General features: G+C 36.4%; 1 protein-coding gene across 2 annotated transcripts; it reads left to right on the forward strand.

The window, feature by feature from the left end:
* Window positions 1–163: 163 nt before the first annotated feature.
* Window positions 164–20,407, forward strand: HAT1 (histone acetyltransferase 1). Of its 2 annotated transcripts, none has more exons than XM_035331984.1 (11): window positions 164–332; window positions 2,705–2,776; window positions 4,791–4,866; window positions 6,551–6,671; window positions 11,978–12,157; window positions 12,383–12,504; window positions 13,004–13,108; window positions 13,457–13,563; window positions 15,156–15,307; window positions 16,600–16,716; window positions 20,007–20,407. In XM_035331984.1, exons 1-11 carry the CDS (start codon window positions 191–193, stop codon window positions 20,172–20,174), a joined length of 1,362 nt encoding a protein of 453 aa, XP_035187875.1. In that variant the 5' UTR covers window positions 164–190; the 3' UTR covers window positions 20,175–20,407. The 2 variants fall into 2 exon arrangements, with proteins under 2 accessions (XP_035187875.1, XP_035187876.1); XM_035331985.1 differs by having other exon boundaries at window positions 197–336.
* Window positions 20,408–20,703: the final 296 nt, after the last annotated feature.

The raw sequence follows: 20,703 nt of genomic DNA on the forward strand, positions 1-20,703 counted from the left end.
CCCTCAGGCCGCCGCGGACGCTGACAGGGCACGCGCGAAGCCGGCAGCACTGAGCATGCGCCCGCCCGGCCCGTGCAGCCCGTGCTGGGCCGGCAGCGGGCGGGGCTACGCGAACGAGCCGCGGCGGGCACGCCCTTCCCAGAGGCTGCCGCCGCAGGGGGGGACGTGGCCCGCGGGGGCGGCAGCAGGCATGCGCGCGGGCCCCGTGGCTCGGCCAGCACCAGCTGTTCGCTGCGGGCCGCGAGCGGAAGCGGAAGAAGGAGCGGGGGCGCGTGTTCTCACTTCCGGCGGGTGGGCGCGCGGGCTGGTTCGTCCTGCCCCGCTCCGAAATGGCGGGTGAGGCGCGGGACGGGGCCGCGCTGGGCGGCTGGGGGGGGGGCGGCAGCGGCTGGCCGGTGGGTGGGGAAGGAGGGCGGGCGGGCGGCTCGTCGTGAAGCCGCCGTTGCTCTTCAAGCCGCCCGCGGGGAGCTCGGGGCTGCGGGGGAGCGCCGTGATGGCGCTGCTGGCAGCAGGGGACGCGGCGGCTGCCACGACAAGGGGCGCTCACCTGGCGGCCGGCGCTCTGCGCGGGGCCAAGGGCTGGCTGCGGCTGGCTTCGTGTCGCCTTCCTCGGCCCCGCTGGAAGAGAGAGGGCGGCTAGGGCGTTGCTGGGCGTAGGTGCCCCAGGTCAAGAGTACCTGTTTGTGAGATAATGGAAACGTGCAGAAGTAAGATACAGAGTAGTAGCTAAAAGATGTGCTAAGGTACAAAACAGTAGCTTACAGAGGTATGTCATATGTTTGTTAGAGGTCTTGGAGTGTCGTCTTCCCCAATAGTATCTATAGTTGCTGGGTAAGCAAATAGCCGTGCAACATAACGCTTGAGGATAGTATGTTTTACACCCATGTATACAAGCACTTTTAAGAAAACCTGAGAAGCTGAAAGGAGTGTATTATAACTTTGTTTTTTCCTGGCTGACAGACTGTCACCAGTTTTCTTTTTCAGTCTATTTACAGCTCTTCAAATACAGTGTCTGCCCGTCTTTGGGAAAACAGTTCTTAGCACAGAAAACAGATTTCCCAGTCTTAGGGCAAAAAACAATAGAGCCTTTAAAAAGTAGGAAGGATAGAAGACTGAAACTTACTTACAAGAGGGGTGGTGTGTTCTGAAAAGAAGTCTTAAAGTTACAAAACTTTACTCTTCCAAAGCAGCCGATGTATGCTTTTTCATCTTAAGCTCTATTCTTTCATTATGAGACCACCTGTCTCTAATTACATTATTGGGTGAAAAAGTATTCCTTCTATGTGAAGTATTTATTCTCAAATCCTTGAGTCCTCAGTTTGTAAGAAGGAAATTCAGTTTCCTGGTTCTATACCCATATCAAGACAGCCTGGTAACGTAACATCTGGAGGCATGTCTGCGCATTTCTATGTGATATTGCTTGCATGTTCAACTTGTGTTTCAGGGAAAAAAGAACTTAAAAAAGGTTCTTTTCATAATCACTTTTTAAGTGATCTTTTACTGGATGAAATACAGGAATCTTTGTTAGTGCCGTTTGATGCTTTCAGTAAATGGATTTGCATCAAAATCCTGTGTCAGCAAAGACTCTTTAGCCAGCTGAGAGCTCTGATGTTTAGGGAGAAAAATGCTCTTTTGAGATCTCGGGCACAGAACTTGGCTTCTCTTTCTCCATTTGCAGAAGAATGTTTCCTTAAGTCCCAATAAGCAAACTGGCAGATGGGACGTGAATCGTACGTGTTTCTTGCTTCTGTTTTAGTGGTTGAACCAACAGTCTCTGTGGTGTTTCTTGTTTACATATTTGACAACATTTGTGTGTTCTAATTTGATTCTTCTGCTTGGGGTAGAGGTTGATGGGGATGCAAAACTTGTAACAGCAACCATACCCTGTACTTAGTCACTGCATCTGTTTTGTGTAGTTTTTGAGTAGTTACATCTCTGTAAACTAAAACATGCTTATAGGAGGTGACATGAATTTTTTGGAAAGGTGTGATTATTATGAAAACAGATTTGTTTTGCCTCTTAGAGGAAGTGGCAATGTTTACAGGAAGTAAGGTGTTCTCCCATAAAGGTACCCTTTGAGTTCTCTGGCAGAGCACCACGTTTGACTACAGCTTCATATAGATCTGGCTGTTATTGGGACAAGAGTCTCCAACTCTTACAGGGCTGTAATGATGAGCCTAATAATGCGTGACAATGGAGCTTTATGCTGCTGTGAGGCTTCGGGGCATCTCTGCTCTCCAGACAAGTAATGAGAAATTAGAATTGGGATGAACTAGGGGTCTTGAAATACTGATGTGCAAATGTATGTGTTCTTGAAAAGAAACATTTGTCAGACTGAATTCTTAGTTTTTACCCATTGCTTTCTAATGTGTTTTATTAGTGATGACTTTTAAACAGGTAAACATTATAACATATAAATACATTGAATATAATCCCCTTCATTCTCAGAAACTAAAGAGAAAGATACTTCTGGTCTGTTTTCTAGTTCTTGTTTGTAGTTCCAGAAAAGTGTTTTAGAAACCTCAACATTCCTCTTACATTTGGAATGCACATTGTTTGGGGATTTTTCTTCTTGTTCAGTATCTTTGGTGTTTTTGCATTGTGGTTCTTTCTGTTCTTGAGAACCTTTTCCTAAACATATTTGGTGAATAAGAGTGATGCAGATTGTGCACATCTAAACCATTTAAAAAATCTTTTTCTTCAGGACTTACTGCTATGGAGAAGAAGCTGGCTGAATACAAATGTAACACAAATGAAGCAATTCAGCTAAAGCTAGGTAATGTCACTTTAAGTACTCTGCATTTTAATTAAGAAACTTTCCTATATAAAACCTGGGTGGACTTCATTATATGTACCTGTTAATGTATATATACAAACACAAGAATAGGAGCACAGTCTAATTAGTCTAATACTAGCCTAATTTTGCTGAGACTAGTGCAGTTAAGTACAGCTATAGAAACTCAGGCCTGTCCCTGCATCGTAATGTTATCTGCAATTTATTAACGTATTACTAGAGTGCATTGGAATTTTCCTACCTTATTTTTCAGTATTCAGTATGTTATTTCAGTTTTGTCTTTCTAAGCCATATGTTATGACGTAGTCCTAAGTGTCTGTTGTTTTAACAGTGACCTTAGCAGCAGAGCTCATCTTGTTAGGGTTACAGATTTCTAATTGAGTATTTTTTTTTAATTTTACATCTTTCCCATTCCTCTTTTTTTTTGAGGAAATAGTAAACAAGAAAGAAAACTAATAAGTGTTGTGTTGTTGGGCTGGGGTTTTTTGTTGCCCCCTCATCTAGATTACACAAGCTATTTTTAACAAAGTGTTTAAAACCTGAGTACAAGTAGTATGTTACTCTAAGGTTTAAAGAACTACTCGTAGCTTTATATAGCTAACTTACTAGGACATCCATAATACAAGCAGAATTACTGAACTCTTGATAGACTTGCTTATATCCAAAACTATCTTACTTGTAGCAGTAATTTCTTAAGAAGAGGTCATACCTGTGTATTTTTAATCTTTCCAGCTCTTTAGCATTTTGTTTCATTGAACAGAATAAATTGCATCACTTATTAAAAAAATAAAAGTATTGAACCTGTTAAGCACTCTTCAGAGCTACCACTAACAGTCTGTTCCATAAAGTTTAATATTATTTGTAATGCATAATAACTTTAGCCTTGTGAGCCACAATGCCATTCTAACCCATGTACTTAATTCTTTAGGCCCCTATAATTGTGAAACATTTCTCTTGCACTTAAACAGTATTTGAAATAATCATTTTGGGACTGGATCTAATGTTTTACATTTCCTCTTCTGCCTTTCTAAAACCCAAGGAAAGGATGGGAAATAACAGGAACTATCTGAGTTAATTTGGTCTAGAAATCCGAGGAGCTACTCATGAGTTTTCAGGGAGACTGCTAGAGGCTTTTTACTTGTTACTCATAGCCCTATCTCTCCTAATATATTTAGTTTCCTTTTTTTTCTTTTGGTGAGCATAGATGTCCCATATGCAAACTATATTAAGAGAATAGATGAGACTTTACAAGCTAATACCATTTGGGAAGAGGAAAAAAAAAACATGCATTTCCCACGTGCATATAAAAGCACACTGTCCTCTTCTGGGTCCTCATTTGATCCATGGTGGTATTTCAGAATTGTTCTGTTTTTGCCTTTTTTTTTTTTAACCTCAACTGTTTAGCTCTCTGGAAAAAAAGTCATGGGGAGATGCTCACTAGTTATTTTTGTAATTTTGATGCAAATACTCCTATTGTATTAGTGCTGCTGTTTTGAATCTATCCATGTTGATTCTTAAAAATCTTAAAATCAACATTAATGCATGTGAACGTTTTTTTCTATTCACCACTCTCTGAAGACCTCCTTACAATGAGGTCTTCTGAACTACATATGAGAGAAGAACAACAAAATGAGATGGCAGCTTTGATTACATGATTGGTCTTGTTTAGTGTAGGAGTATCCATCTGGGCAGTGTACTCAGTGTTCAAGATGGAGTAGAAGCTAGTAACAGTCAGGATATATATGTGTATGAAACTGTATGTATATATGTCTGAATATGCATATATCTGTATCAATTTCTCCATTTTATTGTGATTACTAATTTGAGGAAATAACATGCATCTAATTTTCAAAAGATGCATTGATTTCATTTGTATGTCAGCCTAACATAGGCTCGTAACTGAAGCTGTTTACAGTGAAAGAATACATAAACATCTAGCATGGCATCTCTGCATGAACAAACTGATGACTTGGTCATGCTTATTTTTTCTTCTTAGTTCGCTTTCCTGAGGATTTGGAAGATGACAACACAACATTTAATCCAGAGTATAGCCATCAAGTATTTGGAGATGAGTAAGTTAAAGTATTCAGAGTGAAATTAATAGGTCTGGAAGGGGGAGGTTGGTTCCTAATTGCTAGAGAACAGGAAATACTACTATACCAAAGTATTTAAAATGACACACAATATTTCAGTTTTATGACTGTATAGTTAAATAATGGCCTTGGCGTTTAGCACATGGAGTTAGGGCCTTGTAGTCATTTTATGTACTACTTTTAAAATATTATCAGAGGACAAAATGCCTGATTGTGCAGGCAGAATTACTTGTCTCAATGGCTGATGCATTCAGGTAATCTGTAAGATTTGCAAGAATTAATATTTCTTCCTTAAAACTTCCACAGTAATGACTGCCAAAAAGGTATCTGTCAACAGTATACCAATTTATTTTTTACTACAACATAGCATGGAATTTTTAGTGAAAAAGACCCAAGTATTAACTTAAACTCACATTCTTGGCTGTTATAGATCATTGATAACTATTGAACTCAGGCATTTGTTTTCTCTAATATGTACACTTGTAATCAGTTAGATATTCAGGAGATAGAGAAACTGTTTAAGAAAGGTGTTTCATTTTTTTCAAGTATTCTAACTTAAGTAGGGAAGCTAGCCACTATGTCCCTAGTGTTAGAATGTCATTTAACACTATCAGAAGAGCAATAGTGAACAGTCTGGCTGTAGCTTTAAAAAAAATTAAAGGACAATATATGTACATATCTGTTGTCTACTTGAAACAGTTTTTTAACTTTCAATTCCTTTAAAGAGCATTCTAAGTACTATGTGCTACCTATGGTAATTGTAATAAAATTAGTTGCACTATTGCACATCTACTGCAGCTATCACTGAGAGTAATTGTGCTTTTAGTAATGGGAGAACTCTCCAATCTGTCAGTATAGCTAACATACAAATTATTGTTCTGGCAATTCAAACTTTAAATTAGAAACATGCTACCATAAAGGAAGAAGTTCAGTTAAAATGCATTTTAAAAAAAAAAAAAAATGAAAGATTCTAATGTTTTCCTGTGAACATGATCACTTTCTGCATTTCATTTTTTTGCCTGAAAAGAAATTCTCTAGATTTAAAGCAATGTAGTATTTGTATTAGGGCAACTCACATTTTTTGAAGTGTATTAAAAAAAAAAAAAGGCATCTCTAGTCCATACCTTTTTGTATTTACTTGGTTCTAATTAAATCAGTAAGTATATAGCAACTTTCCACCAGAAACACACTTGTTGCTATGATTCTTTATCTACTTGTGTTTTATACAGTAACTTGCGGTAGTGTTCCAAAATGTTAGGCTGCTACACTGTGAACTTAAGTTTTAGTAAATGATATTAATTGGTATTCATAAATAAACACTAGTGAGGTTAACATATTTAGAAACATAAATGGAATATTAGTTATCTTAGTTATTCTTTTGTGAGCTATCGCAGTAAATGTACAGGCACTGTCTTACTGAGTCCAAGGACATGTTCTATTTCTGCACTAGAGGAGCAAAATAACTAATAAAAATAGTGTAAGGCATTCTCTCTCTAGAAAGAGCCACTTTCAGTTTGATTCCGGTTTTCATATAAGGAATCTTTGGAATACCTCACTGGGAAAGAGGATGTGAATTTAAAGTGATAAGTGAAAGCACTGTATTGTGAATATTCTGCTATGAAACTAATTCAGATCTCCTGAATGTGCTTTTTTCCTTCCTCAGTGAAGTTGCCTTTGGCTACAAGGGACTGAAGATCCTCTTGTACTATATTGCTGGTAACCTGTCAACGCTCTTCCGCATCGAATATACGTCTAAAGTTAATGAGAAGTTTGACTGTGTGGAGGTAAAGACAGAGTCAGTCCTGTACTTATTGGGAAGGTTTAATGGGACATGGACAAAAAATTCAAGGTTTAGTAATTACCTACCCAAACATGAGTTACATTAAAAACAAAGCTTCCTATAATACTAACCTAAAAAAAAAAAAAAGCTTTGAACTTCATCTGTACATTTTCTCATTGCTCTTTTGACTTCAGTACTGCCATCAAAAATGTTTCAAACACTACAGTCAAACAAGAGGCACTAATACCAAGGCTAGTTCCACAAAAAAAGACAAGTCATTTTTTATGTTGGATGTCTCCAGGAGGACTAGTGGTTTTCTTCATATTGAAGAGAATCCAGTAAGAAGGAAAATTGTTTCTTTTCAGAGTGGATTTTAATGCATCAAGAAAACTTCATATCATGTGTTTTGCCTAGTTATAGGGAAGAAAAATTTTGATTTCTTTTGGAAAGAGCTACTTATGAGGTTATTGGTGAATCTTCATAATATTATGTAGTGTGGTTATACATTTGCACTGACATCAAATTACCCTGCCTGAGAAAAGTTATTCTCTTTTCTTAGACTAAGCTGTATTTAAAGTTCCTAATTTCAAATTCCTCAAAACTTAAGTGTTTTCAAGGTAAAGCCTGTTTTTCTAAAGAAAAAAAAATACTGGAATGAAAGTTATGTAGATTTGTCCTTCCTTGTTCTGCACTTGTGTTAAATATACTTTTAAATATACTTAGTTCAGCAGGCTAAGTCCCTGGAAATATACTTCTGTGTTTTGAAATATTTCTGAGGCTAGGGCAATATATCTTAGGAGTGAAAGGTCATATACTTCAATCTTCATAAGTTTTTAGAAATAAATAAAAAAGGAAAGCCTGTTGGCTAAGTAATAACTGTATTAAAATCAAACAGACCACCTCTCTGTCCAGCCTTTCACCAATGTAATTTCAAAATTGTGTCACAGTGGGAATCCACACCACAATACCTTTTTTACTCACATGCTATCTATTTTCTGTACAAATAACAAAGCTGCTTTACTTTTCTAGAAGTACGAGCAAAGTAAATGAGATATGTCACTGTGGTGGCCTTAAACTAACACTGCAGCTTTTCTGATCGCTCAGAATCCTTGCTTTTTTTCAAGCCCAGCATTGCCTCTACTGAATTATTCCTCCAGTTGCTTAAGGGACTGAGATGGGGACAAAAAGATTATCTGTTTGAGCTAGACTTCAATATACTCTTTTTCTAGAATGCTTACAGGCTTTGACTGAAGCACTTTCCCTGCGCTCCCCTTGGTATTAACACAGTGTGTCCTAATAAGCTGCTCATATGGCTATATCTAAACCTTAGTAAGGAAAAAAGACATGGTGGTCAACAGTCCCCTGCCGTCTGTATTTTGCATTAGTAACACTACATTAATCTCTGAAAATGTGTTCATATTTGAAAATAAGCACATTGTTAATTTAAATGCATATTAGCATGTATTTAACTGTTTAGTTGCTTAGCTAATTTGGGATACTAATAGTAAGATACAAACTATATACTATGCATGACTGGTAATCTTTCCGCTACAAATGGTGTTCTGGAAAGTCTCTGCCTTGAACAAGCTGGTTAAAAGTGAGTTTTAATGCTGTGTCAGGTTATTCACATGTTATCCACACACAAGCCCTTTCAACAGCAAGTGACTTTATTCTCTGATAGAAAGTTTGTTACTGCTACAGCAGCTGCTATTTCTGTCTGCTAGGGACTGACTGAAATATTTGCCTTAATACTGTTTGTTGTTTCTCCAACATCTTTAAACATTAGGTAAAAGATTAAGATCCTGAAATGCCGGTAGCCAGAACTTCAAGTATATTTATGCATCTTAATATTGTTTCCCTGAAAATGGACCTATATATCCCACGTTAGTGAGGAAGGCTCAGCAAAGTACAATCATGTTTTGAACAGAAGTATGTTCTTGGTTAGCACTTCATTTAATGATAATGGACAAAATTTATCCCTTGGGTGGAGTTGATTCTTTTAAATATCTGAAGAGAGACTGCTTTCTTCTAGGGTAAATATGAATAGCATTGACTTCTGAATTGCTAGCTGCTTTCAGATTTGCAGCTGTTCAAGGAGCCTCCTTTTGGATTTCATGATGGAGTGAAGGAAAGTATTTCAGTAACTTATAAAACAGTCTTTACTATCAATGTTATCTAGCTTTGCAGCTAGTCTAATATATTTGCTTTAACAAAAGTTAATGAGTGCAATTTTAATATTAGACATACTTTTTTAGGTAATACAACAGATCGCTCTATTGCTCCCGGCTAGAATTAATATTTATAACTGAGAAAAATTCAGCTTTCAAATACATTTCTATAATTATTTTAAGTGAAGACACTTTGAAATAACAGTGATATACAAATGTTATAATTGTCTATTAGTACAATAATCATTTCTATTTTAAGAAGTATTCAGAGTTGAATATAATGTATGCTTAACTACAATGCCCACTTAAGTAGTCCTACTACAAATGAAGTATAGTTACAAAATCCATACTGTATTCCCCATCATCTCATATGGTTTGCGTATGAAGGCAATACATTACAGGTAGTACTTGTGTGAATCATAAGCTCAACAAGTCTTGTAAGTCAGCAAGGGTTTTTGCACTCTTAAATGATTTGTCTGTGCTTAACACTGCTGCAGCAGCCAACAGGATTGTTCTTCCTTACAGAAATTGTTCTGTGTAAATCCTTGCAAATTGGTAAAATAGAAGTGCCTTGCTTGGATAAAAGAAGCCTCTCTCTCACCAATATCAAAGAAATACACAAAGGGAAAGGCAGTAAACAAACTTCAGTAACTACTTGGTATATGAGCACTTCTGAGAAGTTTTTTGAAAGTGCCTACTATGTAATGGGTGCTTCTCTAAACAACTACAGGTATTAATAAATCAAGCTGTTTGTATGCTGTTGGTATTTCCAGATTCCAATAATTCAGGACTCACTAACTGAAAACTGGATCACTTAAACTTATGTCACCACTCAAACTGAGGATTCTGGGATTTCCTTCTGTAAGAAATGCAGATCTTATTAACCCTAACTGACAATATAGGTTCTTTCATTTCTTAGATAGTCAGGTTTCATTTCAAGGGGAGAGAACCTTAGGGAGGCAACAGGTAAAAATTACGTTGTGGTCATGTAGAACTAAGATGTGTTATATTACATGTTTTCAGCAGGTGAAAGTTTGTCTTCTGTCAATGATAGATGAATCTTATGAACATGAGGGGAGCATTTTTTTAAACATGACATATAATACTTCTTACTGCATGTTCATCCCTTTTTATGTATCATCCACATGGTCTGTTATTGATCTGATGCTTGGAATTCCTGTTTTAATTCTAGAGGATTTTTACATGTTTTTTGCAGATGTGCAAAATGAAAGATCCTTAGTTGAGGATTCCTACAAGTTTATCACCAGTGCGGACTTAAGATCTGTGTAAATAATGCACTTGCACAGTTTGAAAAGGAATGAGTGTTTCTGAAATATTATGCTCATGTAAATACTCAGTCTTGTTAATGTATATATTTCCATGATTCTGCAAAACGGCTAATTTTGTGTTATGCAGTTAAATTAGCAAATGTAAAGAAAATATGTTAAACTAGTATTTCTTTAGGACGAACAGAAAAGGTCTGTTCTTTTGAGAATGAAATGGATGTAAAGACTGTACACATTTTAACTGGGTTGTTACACCAAGTATTGTAGCTCTATATCTTAATTGCTTAATAGCGCTCTCTACAAATATAAATATAAATGTTGGTAGTACCAAACCATTAAGAATAAAACTTGTTTGTGCTGAACCACATCCATCTTTCTCTACACTAAAAATGTAACTGAATGATAAAGTGCTATTCATTTGCAGGTGCATTGCTTCTACTTAAGGGAGGATGGTTGAAAGGACAGGAATTAGTAGCATGTTGTATTAGCCTTTTGTAGTGTATTTTGTTCTAAGCATCTTAATTTCCCTGTTTTGAATGCTAAGTAGCAAGGGTCTTGGTTTTGAACTAATACCCATCATGCATGTAAACGGTGTGAAAGAGCTGCTTAGTAAGTTAACACAAAGTGTTCTTGTGTAAGTCCTTGTGGAAATAGATACAATACAAACATTACAGCTGAACTCACGGCAAACTCCATTAAGTAAAAACCTGGATTCATTGTCCAGAGGAAAGTTTGAATTGAATGTAAGCTCATTTTGTTGAATGTAATGTCAGGCTTTTAGGGGTTGTATTGAGGAGTACGGTTTTGTTAAGTTGAGACCAATTCATTAAGTTTTATTGCCTGGTGAGAAGCAGTAATACGTTATTGTGAAACTTCATCAAATATTCATGGTTAAAAAGAAGTAGTAAATGTATTCAATCAAGTGGTCTTTTTGGGGTCTGAAAAGGATTATGAAGTCTGCTCAGCTGATAGTCTCTAACTTTCAGTTTGGTTAACTGAAAAGGGTAATTTTAATCTCTGAATTTAGTTTTGGTGTTAGAATATTTCTTTCCTCCCTGGTGTTATATTTTACAGGTCGGATTTGCTGTCAGTATTCCTAAATGATATTTTTATTATTTTTATCAACTTTGTTTTCAAAGTGTTCTTTGATTAGAATGCAGGATGTTTGTCTTCTGAGTTTGTAATGTAGTTTGCAGCTGACTATAGGCAGGCATTTCAAGCAGCGAGACATAAGAATGCAAGTGTGTGCTAGCTGTCACTTTCTTGTTTGGGGGCTACTGTTTTTAGTCTTTGTTCATTTTTTCTCCACTCAGTTCAGCACCACCTAATACCTCTTAAGCTGCTTGTTTGGGAACCCCAGCTCCATAAGGCTATGTGCTACAGTCTTAGATGGGGATGAAAAGTCTTGGCTTCTGATTTTACTGCTCTTTCAGAAATGTGTTGCATCCAACAAACTAGGAAAAACAGGAGTAGTATTCTTTCCATGTGACTGAATTTATAGCTTCCTTCCTTGTCTTGCCATTTGTCATATTCTTCACATGATGCTTTTATTAGAATAGCTATCAATACTTAGATTTTTCTAACAGTCCACAAACATAAAAATGTTCAGAAACTTATGATGTAACTACTAGTTCTTGGATACTGATGGTGGCTGGACTGTGACCCTCCTGTATCTGTTCAGTCCTTTGTCTGCTGGGAGGTCACTATTGAACAACAGGAACACTTCCTTGCCTTGTTTTCTTTGAAATTGCTGATAGGCCATAGCACCTCTTTTTTTATATTCATCTCTAATAGCACAATGGTCACTTTGTCTTTTTTAATCTTCCTCTGATCCTGACCCCTTTTGTATTCCCCAGGCAGATGATGTTGAAAGTAAAATTAGAGAAATCATTCCTCCTGGTTTTTGTACAAACACAGATGACTTTGTCTCTCTGCTGGAAAAGGAGGTCAACTTCAAGCCCTTTGGAATGCTGCTACACACGTATTCTGTTCATAACGAGGAAGCTGGTGAAGACATAACTTATCAGATATATAAGGTATGAAAAATAAGTGAAACTTCTCAAGCAGACAACTTAGTTTATTTTGAAGTGAGGAACTTTGTGTAATGTTTCAACTGTAGTATATAAATGCTATCATTTGACCAGTTTATTAATTACGAGCATATTCTTTTTGTACTGTAGAATTTAATTAGGTTTTGCAGATTTTCTTTCCTCTTACATCTGTGATAGGCTTCACCTGACTTCTCCTGGCTTTTTCCCTAGGCTGACATGACATGTCCAGGCTTTCGAGAATATCATGAAAGGCTTCAGACGTTCTTGATGTGGTTTATTGAAACTGCTAGCTTTATTGATGTAGATGATGAAAGATGGAACTACTTTCTAGTGTAAGTACAGTTCTAAAGCAACAGTGGACCTTATTACCTCCACAAAGCCTGCATTTTAATTGTGGCTGGCCAATTATTGAGCAGTATAATGATATTTTTCCCAGGAAAGAAAAACCATTGTTTATCAGGCTTGAGTTTTCCTCCATTATGCTTTGGGAAACCTTGAGAATAGAGCTGAATTAAATGCTGTTGTCCGTTAGAGCCCTGAATGTAGGCTTAAACAGTAAAATGAGCTTTGCCTGTGTTTTCTTTTACTTGCCACCTATTCATCTTTATAATAGGCAAGTGCACTGAAGTGCTGCAAAGAGGTCTGATTTATCCAAGTTGCTGCACACCAATTAAGTGAATTGTACATTCAGAACATAGCAGGTGTACCCATTGGGCCCTCACAGAGTAGCTTGCTGACACTGAAAATTCAGTTGGAGAATGGAAAAGAAAATGGACACTGCATGGGAGCGCGACTGTAATTGACCTGCTTGGCTTTCTGTTTTATCTGCAGATTTGAGAAGTATAATAAGGATGGAGCTACGCTCTTTGCGACCGTAGGCTACATGACAGTCTATAATTACTATGTGTACCCAGACAAAACCCGGCCACGTGTAAGGTAATTGGCGGCGTAACTCGTGCCTTGCCTTTTATTTCAGAAGAGGGAACTGCTGAAGTTCCCAATACTTGTTTATAATGGTGTTGATTTGTTTAAAAAAATCCCCATTATTAGCTGGCTATGCACTGATTTATTTCATTGTTCCCTTCTTGAAGCAGAGGGAATCTCAAACAAGTTTTTGAATATTTGGCAGTTCTAAGATTACGTAAGAGTTATGGTTTAAAATTAAGATTGCTACATGTACTTTAATGAAAAATGAAATACCATTTAGTTTTTAAGTTTTTATAATATAATGTTTGCAAATGCATGCATTTGAACTGAAATATCAATGCATTCCTTTGTCTGTAGCCAGATGCTGATCTTGCCACCATTCCAAGGAGAAGGCCATGGTGCTCAGCTTCTTGAAACAGTTCATAGATACTATATGTCTTCTCCTACAGTACTTGATATAACAGGTCTGTGTTAAATTTTTAACTAAGTTCACCTGTTCAATAACACAACTCATAGCATTCACGGATTGCTAGCCCACAAACCAACTTTCATGTCAGAACTTGTCAGAACTAAATGGCCTTTGAAGATTTAGCTTCAGCTTGGTTCAGGATTAATGGTACCCTGTTTTATAGAAGAACTGTATATAATGTAGCTCCCTAAATCCTTTACTTAGAGAACAGCACACCAGGAAAATTCAATCCCTGGCATGCACGGATTACTAGCTAATTAGCCATTTTACTGTGAGATACGCAGCTGAATTTGCCAGGAGATCAACCTTTGTCAAATTTCTTGTTCAACTTACTCCTATTAGCCAAAACTCAAAACTGAGAAAAATCTAAAATAACATTCATATTTGTGCAGGTAAAAATTTTACAGGCTAAAATTTGTACAGGACTTGTGCTTCAGGAGCATGTATTGCTGGCTGAATACATCTATCATGTCAGAGGTGTGTGCGCAAAACATAAAAATAAAAAGTTTATGGAAGAAGGGGAGGGTATATAGCATGAAAATTGGCTACAAACATATCTGTCCTGTGGTTTCAGGACCAGTATAGGAAGAAACGCAATTCAAACTCGAATTGACTATTCAGCTGTAGGTGCCGTCTCAGAACTCATTTTAGGTCTTAGTTTAAAAAATAGTCCTCCACCTTCCCCCCAAAAAACTAATTAAAATGCAACAGAATACTTGCTTTCTTTACGTATCACTGCAGGATACTCCTAACACAAGGTAATCTACCTGGTAATTTCAATCCAGTTCATAGGAACCTATGGTAGCACAACTTCCTCTATGCAACATGAAGTCTTGTTTATAGAGTGGTATTTTTATTATCTTTGTTCCTGCTAATACTACAAAGCTGTACATAGCTTTTATAATTGAGGATAAACAAATTCTTACACCGAATAAATCATTTGACATACGCGTTCATGGCTCAGTGCCTTAAATGCAGAATTGTAGCAAACAGTATAAATTTGTACTAAAATAGCTTTTAATTGTAGACTTTGTCCTGCTTTTTTTCCATACAGAAATATTCTCTTTGGCACTCAAGTTATGGAATATTATATGAAATTATTTATTGTCATTTTTACAAGAAAGTCAGGCTTGACAACTGTGATATGTGGCCAGAATACTTAGTAAAATTAAGTAAAGCCTTTTCCTCTTTTCAGAAAGGTTAATTTAAATTTAAATTCCCTAATGCTTTAAAATATTTCAGAGTTTCACTTTTGCAATAAATGTTTTGTCCTGGTTATAACTTGTCATCTTAGCTGACACAAGTGAAATGTATATTGCTAGTATACTCTATAGAAACTATCAACTTCTTCTTAACTAATTTGAGTAAAAAGGAAAGGAATCAATGAATTTCCCAATTTCTTTGACAGAATAAATGTCAAACACCTAAAACTTTGATAGCAGTACTTATAGTTAAACATGGTTGTTTATATAGTGACTAATACTGTATCTGATTTTTGTCTTTCACAGTCCTTGTAATTACATATGGGAGATAAAGCAACAAATAATGCTTGTATTAACTATGTGCTCTTATATGTATTCTTTCTAGCTGAAGACCCATCTGAAAACTACGTAAAGCTAAGAGACTTTGTCCTTGTAAAGCTCTGTCAAGACTTGCTTTGCTTTTCACCAGGAAACTTAATGCAAGGCTTCAGTCAAGAAATGGTGATGGAAGCTCAACAGAAGTTGAAAATAAATAAGGTATTAAATCAGAACTGTTGTAGTTGGACCTATTCTTATGAAACTAGTAGAAGTGCAATTTAAACATAGATGTAGAGACTTGAAATTTGCATACTCCAGCATGTTTCAACTGATTTCTAGAATGTATCTGAAAGAGATACATAGCTCATGGTTTGAAATGCCTTTTTTTCCTACTGATGTTGTTGATGTAATAGAATTTGAAAGTTGCCAATTTTTTCAGGTATTAGCTTCCATTTTTTACAAGTGTATCTATACAAATAGCCATTGTTTTGGGGAATGCAGAGCACTGAAGTAGCAAGCAACTGCTACTAAGGCAGCTCTAAACATTTAGAGAACTAAACAGTTAAATTTAACAGTTACATTCACTGGTAATCTCCACAGTGAGTGATTAAAGTAATTGCTGATCATAGTAGTGAAGAGGCAGAGTTGCTTAACTCAAATATTTGAGTATAGTTTTGTGAAAGCATTGAATGAGGCTTACAGCATGCAGGGAGGACAAGCTGTATTCAAACATGTTCACAAAAAACGTATGCCTTGGGTAAGGGAAGTACATCTGCAGCCTTCTGTGTATGAGATCTTAAACCTTAAGGGATAAATAATTAGATTTATTTTAATAGTATCTAAACACATATAGCATAGCATTTTATTCTGTTGCTCTGCAAAGGAATACTTGATCTTGAATTCAGTTTTAATGTTGCAGCAGTTAGTAGTAATATGGTAGCAACATGAATCTTGTTTCCTTCCCAGATGTGACACTGGCTAATCAGTGTTCCAAAATCACTTCAGTTTTCTATTAGAAATAATTAGTCTTCTGTTCTCTTCCTAGTAAACAGAAAACTTTAAATATTGTTTCTTTCTCATATTTAGAACTTCCAGGTAGCTTTGTGAAGAGTAGTAGGTATGACAAGATTATTAAAATTAGTACAGGAGGTACTGTGTAGTAATAAATTGCTTGATGTCACTCTAGTTCCAATCCCTCAGTTCTTTGAAGCCATTTTGGACTATGGCTTCTGGACTTTGTGCTGCTCATTTGCTGCAGGTCATTGAAGCACCTCTGTGGCTCGTACAGCATTTTGAGAGATCAGACACTGGCTGCATGGAAGAAATAGAGAACTAATATTTATTCATTTAACCTACTGGTGAGGAGGATTAGGCCGATAGGCTTTGTCAGTGCCTCTGACTGGTGTCTGATAAGCCAAGGAATTACTCAGAGTGGGTAAATACTGTCATATTAGAGTTCTTTTAACTGACCTTTTTATTTGGGCACTATTTTTATTCTTTCTGTTCATTAGCAACACACAAGACGAGTTTATGAAATTCTCCGATTGCGTGCAACAGATATGGGTGATGCAGAACAGTCCAGAAGCTATCGGTTGGACGTTAAAAGAAGACTGATTGGCCCCTATAAGGTGTATATGACTTAAGTATCATTTAATACTTATTTCAAGGCTAATTATACTTGATTTTACTTTCATTTCCATAAATGTAGCTGATGCTAATTATGTTGCCAATCAACTACTATTAGTTATGCAGTGATCAACTGACATGTACACAGATGCAGAGAACATTCATTCATAACTCTGCTGAAGGTCTTGTTTGTCTCCTGTTTCTTGCTCAATTCCAGCATTAAGTTGTTATTGAGCTTACGGTATCTAGCTCTACAGGTGACATTATGTCCAGATAGATTTAAGGAGGGAAAAAAGTCAATTCCTTGAAAAGGTTAAGAACATCTTAAACAAACCACAGAGTTGGAGGTGAGGGGTAAATGTCATAGCACATTTACACAGCAGACAAGGTATAGTTCAGATTCCTGTCCTACTTGTTTATGAGGTCTAACAAAGCACCTTGCTAGTAGTAATATAGCCAGGTCAACATAGGATTCCATGCAGATGGAATATAAAGTAATTTCAGAAGTGAAGTTCAAGCAACTATTGAGCTTAGTGTAAAGTAACTTCCATAGCTCCTACTAAATATGCTTCTGAGGATCTTCAATATAGGTGGTGTTGCATTAACTGACCATCTGAGACACACATATATGAATATATTGTAGTTACTTATCACATCAGTCTCTTTTATTAAGAGTTAAAAGACCACAGATGAACCTAGGTTTATTGCTGTAACTAGCTTGTTAGCTACTCTGCAATTACATACTCACTGAGCAAACCAAAACCTGGTTGGAAAAGTTTGGCAAAGTATCAGAATTATCTTGGTTAACTTGCAAGCCTTCCTAAAGCAGCACTTATCCTGTTATATCAAAATAGCAGAACTCTGATTGTACTCATGTTGGACTTAGGGGGGCTGTTAGCAGAAATGAGAACCCAGCACTGCATTAAACACTTCGCTGATCTGGAGATAACGCCATGTCATGCTGAGAGACAGGATCTTAATCAAAACACTTTCTATTCTTTCATGAGTGTCTTGTCTCATTTGCTAAATTTCACTCAATGTCCACTACAAATAAGGCCATGATTTTCCATCTAACAGGACTGTTGCATGGTTCCAAATCATTCATTCAGCACTGAAGTCCTGTGGGGAAAATACAAAATTCCATAGGCATCTTCAGTTCTATTGCTTCTAACAATCATTTCAACTTGAATCTTTGCATGTAATACATTAAGAACAAAAAGTTATACAGATTTTTGTATTGCTAGATACGTAGTATTGGTCCTCTAAAACTTCAGAATGTTCTATTTAAATGTAGAGTATTCTATTTAATTTTTCAACAATAGTTCTTTTCAAAAGAATGTAAACAGGGAACGGGTGTTGGCTGACTTTTAGGTAAATACACTGACTTTAAACAGTGCTTCCAAAAAAAGTTTAGTCATGCTCTTGTTTAAAAAAAAAATGTAAAAAGCCTTTCCAGATCTCCAACTAACTCTCAATATGTAGTAATTTGGAGGAGGAAAGTAGCTTTTTGTAAATAATCAGCAATATTACAGCATTCTTAATGCTACTTTTTTATATAGAGCACTTGATGACGTCAATTGGATGGTGCTGGCCAGATGTAGAATAATTCTAAGTTCCCACTACATTAATTTAGTAATAGTGGTACTTGCATTTAACAGCTTCTTCCTGGCTAGCTGTAGCAGAAGTACAACTGATTTCAGAAACCCAAACCAAAAATCCTGTAATACACCTATTCTCCTTCAAGTCTTCACATTAGCAAGGAGTTTATTGCTAAAAATCCTGCAATTTTTACATACATCACACCACTCAGTTGGAATAACTGGTACAGACAACTATATTACTCCTGGTATAAGAACTAACAATACATGAAGTGAAATACTTGGTACGTGGCATTGCTCTGACGTAATCCAGAGAGTAAACAGCTTGTGAAATTTGGCGTTATCAAATATTCTACACAGAAAAGAAAAGGCTATGGCCTAAATTTTTTTTTAAGCTTTGATTATTCAAGTAGTAGGGAGCTAGTTTCTATAGAACAGGGGACTTTTTCTTCTGCTCTGTAAAGCCATTGCTGTATGTGACAGTGTAAAATCTATTTAGTGAAGAGTATATTTATTCAAAAACAAAAAATGTGTTTACCTGGGGTTGGAGTTCTCTCTATTTGTCCTACAAAGCCAATGCAGAGCATTCAATAAATAAGAAAAAGCAAAACTTCTTGTATACATTATTAGCAAAACTGTTCTTGCTATACTCCATGTACCAACTGTTGGGTGAAGTTAAAACCGTGAAGTTAAAACTTCTAGATGTCTCAAATTTAAATTAGATAATAATATACCTAGATATTTCTGCTAATTAAGCAGACTTGCAATTAATTCTAGAATAGAGGAGGTTTAGTTTTTCTACTGACAGAAACTTGTTGCTCAGAAGGGTTCTCATGTCTAATTTTACTTGAGTGATTCTCACATTTTGAGTACCTTTCTCATTATTAGCCATAATTGCTTTAAAATATGACTATATGTTGACTGGATAGAGCAAACACACATCTAAAATTCAAGCAGTTATGTTGCTTTTGACATCTTTTCTACAAGGAAATGTTTCTTGAATATTGGCCAAAGATGTACTTGGAGGCCTCATCAGGACACTGGTACAGAACCTTCTCCTTTTCTGAACTGAAGTTTATCATCTATGGGATCTGTGGGAGATTATCAAAGTTTCTCAGATCTTACCCATTTATAATTTACCATGGTCTCAACTCCCACTTCCTCAGCATCAGTCATCAAAATCAAATTTTCCTTTGAGAGAGAAGTGTGAAGGTTAATAGAGTATAGAAGGAAGGGCTTTGATCTTGAGACTGATAGGAAAAGCAAACTTGTTTGAGGGAATTTTCTTTTAACAAACTTGATGATTCCATGGGCATGGGAAATAGCTACTGATGAGATACCAGGCATACATAATGCATATATTTCTTTTTTAATTGCTTGATTAATGACAACATAGAACTAAATATTGTGGTCATTTTTTATACAATCTAGTTTTTCATGCCATAAATTCTAGTAATGTAACATTAGACCTAATCAGTAGGTATAAGGTAAAACTTTGAAACCATTTTTCACTTTGCTGGTTTACTGGTAATACAAAAACTATGAAGCTTTAACCAACGAGATTTCCTAATTAAATGCTGTTAATGTTCTTTATTATTAGGGACATCTTAACTAAATAATGAAATTGGATAAGTATAAGGAAATACTTTATTTTTAATTGTTGGTTGTGTTCAAACTACTGTTTAATTGTTTAGAAAAAGCAGAGAGAACTTGCCAAGATGAGAAGGTGCCTAAGACCAGAGGAGCTGACGAATCAGTTGAACCAAATAGACCTAAACATGCAACACGAACAGTTAGAAGAGAGCTTCCAACAACTTGTTTCAGATTACCGAAGAGTTCTGGAACGACTTGCACAAGCATGAGGATCCTACCTGTACAGGAAACTTGCAAATTTCTATACAGTGTTGTGAAGCACATCTTTAATTGCCACTTAACTGCAAAAAAACTCATGTGACGTTTTAATCACATTAAAGGTGATTTGTGTTTCTGTGCATTTTGAATATTTTCTATTTTTGTGTTGTAGATTTTAAAATGTACTTTAGGTTTGGGAGCACTTATTGCTGAAATAAACAATGTAGATTCTCAGATACAGTAACACTTCAATTGTTTGATTTTTCTTTTACCCTTCTGTTTTGCCTCAAGAGTTAACAGATACCTGAATAGCAAGATATGTGATACTTATATTACAGTTGTCTTATTTCTCCTAACTTGATCCTTCTCAGGCTGTTTTACTCAGGTCTTACAATGCCGTGTACACCTGCGTGCTCTTTAGTTGAATGCTATATGAACAAGTAACAAGGCTGGTTCTTTGGTCTGTCCAGCACACTTCCTGAGTATAGGCTATTTACCAAGATATCTTGTCTGTATGATGATGTAGTTCACCTACAGCAG

This window comes from Oxyura jamaicensis, chromosome 7, assembly GCF_011077185.1.
Source record: "Oxyura jamaicensis isolate SHBP4307 breed ruddy duck chromosome 7, BPBGC_Ojam_1.0, whole genome shotgun sequence".
Classification (NCBI taxonomy): domain Eukaryota; kingdom Metazoa; phylum Chordata; class Aves; order Anseriformes; family Anatidae; genus Oxyura; species Oxyura jamaicensis.